We start from the raw sequence: 10,259 nt of genomic DNA on the forward strand, positions 1-10,259 counted from the left end.
CATGAGCTGCAAACTACATCAGTAGCATAGGTTGCATGTCCTGCCCCTTTTGTGCTACCCCCTTGTGTTGAAACACCCAAGGTGGCTGCCCAGCCCTGCTCATGACCAGCTGCTGCTTCATCTTGCCCACAGGCCTAGCCATGCAGACCGAAAAGGCAGCATAGTGGTCATGTGTTCACTAAGGACCTTTTTTAATGCCAATATTCACATACAATGATTACTACATTTCTGCACTGCAATACCAGTATTATAAGACAATATTGTACAGATGCTTTTAGGAATGTACTTTACAGCCCAGAAAATTATTACACAAAGGTGTTTGTATAAAAATACAGTCCTAGACACTAAAGTACTCCACAAAACGGTGAGAGAGGAAATTGTATATAGTCCCCGATGAGTTTGTAAACATACTTTCAAACTTGGCACACACAGCAAACGTATTTCTTTAGCCACCTTGACTTTTACCAGCAGCCTCCTGAGCAAAAGCAAACTGTTTATATACTCCGCTGAGGTCCTTGTGGAAACATCTGTATTTTTTATGTCTCCTCCACACCGCAAATGGTACCACACAGCTCTGGCCTCTCTCCTTGGAAGTCACACCGAACACTATGAAGTGAATCCAGCCCTCAGGAAGTGAATAGATGCTCACATGAGGGCAGCTCTGTCTCCTAACACCTATGTGCTGCATTCTACAGCTCATAAACAGTCTACCGGGTACAGTTCATTACAAGCATCAGCCATTTATTTAGCCTTGCTCTGCTGTGCACCCAGCATCGTCATCTCAGCCACAGGCTCACTGAAGCAAGGCAGGCAAGAAGTATTTAATAAGAGAAAAGCCTTGTAAATGTAGCCATGCAGAAAAGGCCTGGAAATGGTGCTATAATACCCACTCGCCGAGAAGGGTTAACAACGCAAAGACGGCACAGCAAATAAAATCATCAGCTCATCAACCAACTATGGCAAATGTATTTCAGCTAAACGCATTCTCTATTAACACCTATTATGCACTGATCACTCCAGGTAAAATGCTTTAGCGTTACTAATCAGGGCATCAATCAACACCTCTGCAAAGGACACCAATTAGCTTTTATCTTCCCAGCTAAGCAGAAAAAAATGACTAAAATAGGGCTGGATGAGTTGTTGGGTGACCTCTCTGGTGCTGAAGTTTTTAATTGTCTTAAGAAGAGATCATTTCTCCACATCTGCCATAGGGAAAGGCACCTAGCGGCACAACTGCACAAGGTAATATAAAAGTTACAAAGGAAAACCCATTAATCATGACATGTAGTAGCTGTACACCCCAGCTATGTACTAAGGGGTGCACTTGCAGCTCCAGAGAGAGGTATAGGTGGAGGTGTTGGTGCTAGGGGGGATATCACTGCATAATCCAAGTTAAAAGAGCAGAAGGATAAAAGAAGGCAGATGAGAACTTACATCTCGGAATCGATTCCAGTGTCCGGCATCCTTGTCATACTGGGATATTGTGGTTAGCCATTGTTTATCATCCAGAAAATTGCCTCTGTCTGACCTGCCCGTCGCTGCTGCAGCTGCTGCCAGAACCCCACTGCAGGCTGCTGCATACACACATAGGAGGGCTACCTTCCCCATCATCTGCTGGAGACACAAATAGGGGAAAAGCATGATCAGAGCGAAGCCTGGCTGCTGTCTCACCTTCACTGATGGACCACTATAGGGATGACACAGTCACAAGTCTAGTCACCTTGCTTGGAGAGCCCTGCGCTGCGTTCTTCAACTCAAGCTCAGCGCTGCCAACTACCAGGAGCTGCTGCTGCTGCTGGCCGTGCTCGTCTGGAGCAGAGCTCAATGTGTTCAGTGCAACGGTGTTATATCAAACGCGGCATCCTCAGCATCCCTTCAGACGTGTATGTTCCATGCCCGTCCCTGGCAGCCACTGGGTGGTGCAGGCTGCTGATTAGTGTATGGCTCACAATGCAGTAAATGTTCACCTTGTACATGGCTTAGACCTGACAAACTATTAACAGACAGGAAGCATTTATTTATTGTGTCACTCGGAGGAAATGATTGGGCATGCAGGAAACCTTATGTGAATGAATGTAGCATGTTGCTCCAGGTTCAGTACTCTGTAGCAACATGCTACATTGAATCACACATGACCAGAGGTCATTGATACTTAGATAATCAGCTTTGGCCAAACCTAAAACAAAAAAACTTTTCTATTTCTTAATTTATTTATTATTATTGTTAATAATGCAATTGTTTCTGACAGTTCCACTAATAAATAGATGGCACCACAGGTGAACACTGAAGCCTGCAGATGGTAGTGTTCATCTGCAGGCTGAAGTCTTTTATTGATATCAATGAATCCTCCAGCCTGCATGTGACCCCTATGTCAGAGCTGACATAGTGATCACTAGGGATTAGTGAACCGAGCAAAGTTCGGTTTGTTGGACTTCATCAAACCCAGCATTTTAAGGGCAGTTTGCTGGGCACTGCCATGTACCAGTGCAACATAAAAAAAAATTAGCTGAAAGTGGGTCTTTTAATGCAGCTTTAAGGACAACATTGAAAATACACACATTTTTTAACCAACTCCCATCCATTGGTCGTTCCTGAACGGCCAGACGGGAGCCTTATAGGAGCAGGAGGGCGTCTTATGACCTATTTCCCCTCCCCCCTGGCTGTTTACATTCAAGCGATCGGGCATCTCTAGAGTGTGCCCCGTCGTCTCTGTCACCCGCGGGTCCCGAGATCACCAGTGCTGGGTGCGGCTTGGATCTGCACGGCGACTCTGTCAGTGGAGATTAAAGGGAGATGGTACAAGATCTCCCTTTGATCTCGTCTCCGGTCCACAAATGCAGGAAGTGATGTATATTACTTCACTTCCACATTCAGTGTCACTCAATGCCAGTCAGAAGCTGCTGAAGCAGATCTCTGCTTCGTCAGCTTCTCTAGGGGTATCTAGGTGACATTATGTTCTTGGAGACCACTGATGTCTCCATAAAGAGGACCTGTTATGTGAATTGGCTATCACATAGGGGGTTTAGAAAAAATTAAAACATAAAAAATAAAGAAGCTTAAAAAAAATAGTCACAAATGAAAAAAATGTAAAATAACACAAATTTTTTTTAAAGTCCCCCTCCCTCACATACAAAACATGCGTCGGGGGTGCCTACGTTTTATTTCAGTACAGTGTTGCATGACGGAATAAACATCAGTCAAAGTACTGCAGCGCTGAACACTGAAAAATGGCCTGGCCAGGAAGGGGGTTTAACACCCTGGTCTTCAAGTGGTTAAATAACATGCTTTAAGCCTGCATGGGAAGCTTTGCACCTGTACAGGGAAAAAGAAAAAGTATTTCCGCTAAATGAAAAATCCTAGACAATTTTGCTCTGTTTGTGACAAAAGTGTGGGGCCCCTGCCCTTACAATCCATTGCAGGCCTTTATCCTCTATGGAATAAGGGCCTGTTAAAGAGACAGCACACATTATTTATGGAAAAAAATATATATAGTATGTCCCTTTATGAAAAAAACCCAGCATTGGTTCCTCCTCTAAATTCATACCAGACCCTTATCCAGGCATGTTGTCTGGCTGACCAAGAAAGGAGAGGGCCCTCACCCCAAACCATACTAAGCTTCACGCCCTCAACAATGAGAGGGTACTTTGCCAGGAGAAGCGGTAAAGCCTTTCTACTCTGGAAAGGCATTTTGTCCCCATGTTGATATGGATCACTACCTCATTCCCACATCTCTGACCAAGTAGATGTAGGGAACTGTGGGGGTACTTATCAGAATCTGAAAGCCCCCTTTAGAATAAGGGCACATATTTGGTCAATTAAATTCCTGTGGATATCTGCTGGCCTGAAGATGACATTTCATGGTTGTAGTGATACTGATTTATGGTCGCTTTAACCAGAGATTTCGGTGGGGTGATGTACTGGCCAAATCTGGCCATTTTGTTTGCTGAACTATGAACAAGCTCGATTCAAGTTGAACTCATGGTTGACCCAAATCCAAAGCTCATCTCTAGAAATCACATGATCAGGAAGAACTCTGCTTGGTCCCTGGTTATCAGTCGAGCCGTGGCTGTGGTTGAGAATTGGTATTCTCACAAAGTGTTTGGTGTTGGCTTTCAAAGGGAAGGATGTTATTTAAAATATCTCAAGCACAGGTCATGGTGCTGTGGAATGTTAATAAGCAAATTGCAGATGGAAGGGTTTATTATGCAAGGGGCAACATTAAAGGGACTTATTTAGAAAGAATATGGTGGCAGCCATTGCTGACCTCTTCTTCTACTAGTGCCTTGTCTGACATGCTGATCTAAAACCTTCAGTACCTTCTGATTTATTGACCTGGAACAAGCGTGCATATCAGTGCTTTTATCTTTGCATGCTGCTGTATGCTTGTTAAGTGACTCAGAAAGTACTGAAGTCAGGGATAAAATGAAAATTTACATTTGCATATAAAGGTCAGCAGTGGCAGTCTAACATAGTGTATTTCTCACAATACAGCTTTCTTTTTTATATGTGCCTGAAGCTGCTAAGTCTATCATGGTATGATTCAGCAGTGAGAAGGAAGAGGCGGTAGGGGGCAGGGCCAATGCTGATTCAGGAGCAGACATTTTAGCATAAATTAAACATTCAATTGTCCACTTCCCGCTCCCTCTCCTCCTTCCTAAATTGTTGCAAGGTTTTTATTTTTTATAAAAATGTAAATAGATTTGTTTGTAGGATACATTCTGCCTCTCACATCTGGGGATTTTTTTGTAGGAGCTGATGATATAGGTATTGGCCATAGGCAGGGTCTGACAGGCAACTTTTGGCCCAGGGGCAAATACAACCGGATGGTGTCCCATGGTGCAGTGACTCAGCTCCCCTCCTGCTATCCCTCTTTCCCTGCCTCCTTTCCGTTCCTGCCTGCCACTTTTTTAAATGTTTCACAGATATATGGTACTGCTTGCAATGTGCAGTAACACACGTGCAGTTTTGAGTGGAGTGGTGCAGGCTTTTTATAGGGCATCTGCAAAGCCTTCTTTAATATTAATTGGGCTCTGGGCAAGATTCTGCTGATGGGCCCCGACAACCCTCCTGCATCCAACCCCCCCCAACTTCCTGACCAAGACTAAGAACCCCCATATTCACCTACATCACCTTTGATGTGCTGAACAGCCATATATAGGGCCCTGCTAGAATGTTTAGAGCCCTAGGCCAGCTACTTGCACACCGTATTCCCCCTGCTCCAGTGTGTCAGGTACGGGGAGGGGTGATGCATACTGCAGGCCCCCGAAGTATGGGTGGTGCGAGGGGCAGGGGCAAGCAGTTGGTATTTGTGCATATCACATGCACCCAAGGAGGGTTGTACACTGCATGCCCCAGAGTGGGGGTGTTGGTGGCTGTGCATACCACACCACACACATGTGGGGGGGGGTCTGCTTCCAGCAGTGGATGAGGATGGGGAAGGAGAGCTGCTGTCACATTAAGAGCACAATGGTGTGCATTTTTAGTGTCATGTGACAGTTTTTCTTAAACAATACAAAGTAATGCTTTTAGGACAGTAGTGGAGTGCCAGGGCCCGTTCGCAACTGGGACCGGTTCGACCCTGGCAGTTGTGCCACTAACTCCAAGCTGCAGATGGACTACAAATCCCAGCAATTTGTAGTCACAGCCGGCTCCGCCCAGCTGTCATTGTTTAATAACAGTTCAGCGTCCCCAGGTCATTTGGGGACACTGATCTGTCTTTACAACTGGGCGGAGCGAGCCTTGAGATTAAGGCTGGCTCTGCCAAGCTGTCATTTGTGAAGCATTCGCCCTGCTTCAGCTGTCACTTCGGTTCAGTCTAGCCGAAGCATATGCCTTCAGCTCGGCTGAGCCGCTCGGCCGCCTTCAGCAGCTGTACGGGCTATAGTGAATATAGCTGTACAAAGTAATGGCTGATCCTTCGGCTAGCTTTGTGAATAGACCCCTAAGCCTCATCACTAAATATAATCGTTTCTAAACAGATTTCAGGGGGAATAATTTTCTGTCATATGAAAGAGTGATCTACATAAAAAAATGGTCCATGCTTTACCTTTAAGTATGGATTATTGGGGTGGATTACGTTCATAGCCTCATATGTCAAACCTACCTTAAATAAAATCTGCCCATATGGCCAAACAGCCAGCAATATAAATCAAAACTTTACATTGGTCCTTGTTTTTTTGTCCCACTTAGTGAAAAAGTCTTGTGGATCGATGTCAATATCACGCGGCAAACATTTTAGGTGTCAGTAATGCTTGAATTTTTTTATTTCTTTAATGAATCAAGTGGTATTATTACACAATATAGCAGACGATAATGCTCGAAAACCCATTTTTCTTGCAGTTTCATGCATTTAGCTGATGCTTCTTCCCTGAGGTTGATATTGATCACAGAACTGATGCTTCCCAGATCAACTCTTTGATCTTGTCAGACCCCTGTGATGGGTTAGATGATGTACAGATACATTATGACAATAGAATAATAAAATTAATAATGTGCTCTTGGGTTTTGACTGCTAGGAAGATGTCATCAGTTAAGACTAGAGGCTCAGGAAGATCCAAAGCATCTCTAACTATTGCTTGTAAAAACAATGTTTGCATTTCATTCTGTTTTCCTTCCATTTGTTATTTTTAGGTTAAAAGATAAAATGGGTCAGATATTTGATTAAAAATGTAAATGGTGTATATAATCTAAATTCAGTAGAAGATTCGATGGTACAAATTCACATCTCTGCTTGTTTTAAAAAGCAAAAATGGATAAAGTTTGCAGGAAAAAAAGAGTCCATGTGCAAGTATTACTGTGTAGTTGATAGCCATATGTACAGCATCACCTAGAGGTGGTACCTAACAAGGAATCTTCTTCATCTGAGGGGATTCCGGGGATGCCTTCTCTAACAGAACACTGGCCAAATGCTTGTGCCCTGTTCCCCCATCCTCCTCCTTTCTCTCCTGCATGAGCTGGCGCCAGGGGTGCAACCACAAAGTAAAAATTTGTGGAGGGGGTGCATATAAAACGTATATTAAAATGTTCAAGTGGTACAGGGACAGCTTAGTACATTTACAATTGTTACTGTGAAATGGAATGCGAGCTGTCACACTTCAAGGCAAACAGTATGTTGTATTTCAGCTGCTTTATTGCATTCAGTTCATTCTGTGTGTAACAGAGTTTGTCACTTCAACTTCCAGCCAACTCCCTAAAGCCCTCTTTTGTACTTAATCATACATGTCTAACTTTTCTTTGCTCTAGTTTTCCTCCTTTTTTTCTTTCCCCCTCTCACTGTTTCTCCCCACCTGCTTCCCTCTAGTATGTATGCACAAAGCAATGCAAAAAGTGCTTGGAAGGAAAAGATTGCAGCCGTGCATGCGCGAAAACTTGCATCCCGAATAACTGGAAAACATGCTCCGGTACACATGCGCACGTAACTAGAAGTGTGTGGGAAAATGTGCAGACATCCAACGCAGAGGAAGTGGCATCTCACCTTAATGAATGGCCCTATATAAGTAAGCCTGCCTTTTGATTCAGTGCTGAGTGACTTTTTTTTGGGGGGGTGGGGGGGCGGCAGGGGCAGGCAGTGTATATACAAAAAAAATCTCACACCTATATTTATATATATATAGTATATTTGTCTACAAATTAATTCTTAGGATGATGGCAACAATTACTTCAAATGAGACCTGTAGCATTAAATAGAAGGCCTAAGGTAGGTGTCCTAGGTGCCAGAGTCTAGTAACCTACTTGAAGGTAGCCCAGTTGGCACCTTGCATAGGCATGCAGTTTTCCTGTTTAGTAATGCAGTGATTGTGCTTTACTGCTTTTCTTACCTTAGTCCAGTCCTAACGTCAGTGCCCTGTCAATAAACTGTAGCAGAAATCTGTAGCCTGTAGGTGGTTTGTCCTGCTTGATCTTCTAATGGAAGTCATTTAATGAGAGTTCCCACAGCATCCAAGGTAGAGAAAGCACACAAATACGAAAACAAATTAAAAATCATATTATATTGAAGGTTAGAATGGTAGGACAAAACACATATTCTGCCAAGAAATGAATGACAGCAGTTCCCTGTTGCTCACACTCAGTAGTTAACTGGGACTATAAAGTATATAGTTATAGTACTGATATCAGCATAACTACACCATGAAATGTCTTCATGTATTACTTTATTTCCCATATTTACAAGACTCAGTAAAAGCAAGACAAATCTGAGCTATAGCTAACGGCAAAAGGGTAGACAAAATGGATGTGAATTATAGTGCCCACAATCATCTTGTCTGCCATGACTATTCTATCTAATATAATTTATATTTGTCTTTAATGCACTGTATTCAGTTCAAAGAAACAAACATAAAGCAAACCTGTACTTTGGATATTCAGGGCAAAGGGACAAGTTCGCTTTATTCCTCCATTCCAAACCAAGATATACTCACCTTTCCTTCACTTACTGCCACTCAATTCAGTGCCAAATGCCGAAGAAAACGCTGGTGTTTCTGGGTATGGAGGGGCATGTGACTCATTTGATGTGACAGTGCTGGGATAAGGAATCCATATTCCTGTTTAACTTATGGCGCTGGCAACTAATAGTGTACACCAGTGACATGCTGTGCCTTCTGTGCTGGGTGAGGCATCACCCAGCCCATCGAAGCTCCGCCCCGTCCCACCGAAGCCCCACCCCCAGATCAGAAACCAAGCTGTGTGGGGAGGAGGAAGGGAGGAGACAGGGGGAGCCTCCCTGTCCCTCACTTGCTCGTCACTGGTGAGTCACTGGGGAGGCATCGAGATCGATGTCCTCACTGGTTTTTTTTGTTTGTTTTTTTTGATTGGACAGCTTGGACCAATGGCGCTTTTCCATTGGTCTAAGCCATCCACTGAGCTCACACCTCTAACACAGAGTAGAGGCTGTGACAGCTCTTGCCTCACCAAGTTAGGTTACACAAGCAGTGGGGAAGCCCGGTGCTGTGTAACCTAACTACCTGTCAAAAGCTGGATGCATCGCAGCCCTTGATTAAAAGGCAGCTCCGTCCATGACAGGTTACTCAGCGGGGAGGCTTTCCCTACTGTGTAACCTTTTACAAGATGCTCTGAATGGGGAAAAAGCTGTCAGCTTCAGACTTGAAGCTGACACCTTTTTTCTTCATAATACTAGAGCCTCACCTGCCTCCCCAGACCGGACTTCCCTGGTGTACACTGACTTTTCTTTTCTTCCAGTGGCTGACTGGAGAGGCAGGGGAGCAGGAGGAAGGTAAGCACAAGCTGCTGCGGAGAGCCAAGTTAAAGTGAACCTGTTGCTTTGTCTTATATGGGCATAGGTTCACATCAAAGAGGAGATAGAAAGTGTACCTTCTCAAACCCCTTTAAACTTTTGCAGGCAGAAGAATATACTGGTGCACAGCAGGGTTCTATTCATCCTCTCTTAATAATAAGGCATATAAAAGAAAAAATCCTGCACACAGTTCCAAGCTCTTGTTACCTATTGATGAATGGGCATGCAGCGCCCAAAAAAGTCTGATAACATGTTGTAGATGTAACTGGCGTTATTCATAGCTGACTTCAACTAACAACATGTGATGGCTGTAATGCTAATTCTCTCCAAGCACTAAAAAGTACACAAAGGAGATATGACATCATTCTGTTCTTTGCAGAGCAGAAAGTGTGTTTTCTAGGGCAAAAAGGGTGTCTTTTACAGCCAGGGGAGGCAATTAACATAAGACTCCTGGGACAAGAAATGTTTTGGATACATAGATTGTCCCACTCGGCCTAAACCACCGCTTAGATTTGGACTTGTTTCTTGAATAATTAAGCATTTAAATCATTTTCTTCATTCATTTTTGTATATTTTAACACATGATTTTATACATTTTGTATCTCTCTCCCTTTTTTCATCAATGTTTTTTCATTAATGTGTTGTGGGTATGTTTTTATCTGTTGGTTATTTCTACATAGGTTTGAAATGGCACTCAGATGTGGGGTGTAGAATTATCCTCCCTTTTTGGTAGATGAAGATCATTTCTATGTACTGTTGTTAGCTGAAATCAGCTATGATTAAGACTGGTTACAGCTGAAACACGGCAGCAAACGTTTTATAGCTGTATGTTCATTCATTAATAATGTAACAACTACTCTTTGTAACAAGAACAATTCTGTGCAGGACTTTTGATTTTTTTATGTCTTTTTATGTCTTAGGAGCAGGAGCTTTAGTCTTTTTACAGTGTATGTAAACTCAGAAGATAGATATTTGCTGCACATGTACCCTGCAACCTGAATAGTTGTAA

At 43.3% G+C, this 10,259-nt stretch overlaps 1 protein-coding gene across 3 annotated transcripts in view; it reads right to left on the reverse strand.

The window, feature by feature from the left end:
• The window catches only part of SPOCK3 (SPARC/osteonectin, cwcv and kazal like domains proteoglycan 3), a 264,156-nt gene extending 262,203 nt beyond the window's left edge, over positions 1 to 1,953 (reverse strand). The window contains exons 1-2 of one of the 3 annotated variants that reach the window (XM_018558789.1): positions 1,721 to 1,953; positions 1,435 to 1,614 (exon numbers count right to left, since the gene is read on the reverse strand). In XM_018558789.1, coding sequence (XP_018414291.1) covers positions 1,435 to 1,611 — 177 coding nt within the window. In that variant the 5' untranslated portion in view covers positions 1,612 to 1,614; positions 1,721 to 1,953. Of the gene's footprint in view, positions 1 to 1,434; positions 1,642 to 1,720 lie in introns of those variants that run through there. The other 2 variants (XM_018558791.1, XM_018558788.1) reach the window with 2 other exon arrangements.
• Positions 1,954 to 10,259: the final 8,306 nt, after the last annotated feature.

The sequence above is a fragment of the Nanorana parkeri genome, unplaced genomic scaffold (assembly GCF_000935625.1).
Source record: "Nanorana parkeri isolate BGI_ZX_2015 unplaced genomic scaffold, ASM93562v1 scaffold358, whole genome shotgun sequence".
Lineage (NCBI taxonomy): Eukaryota > Metazoa > Chordata > Amphibia > Anura > Dicroglossidae > Nanorana > Nanorana parkeri.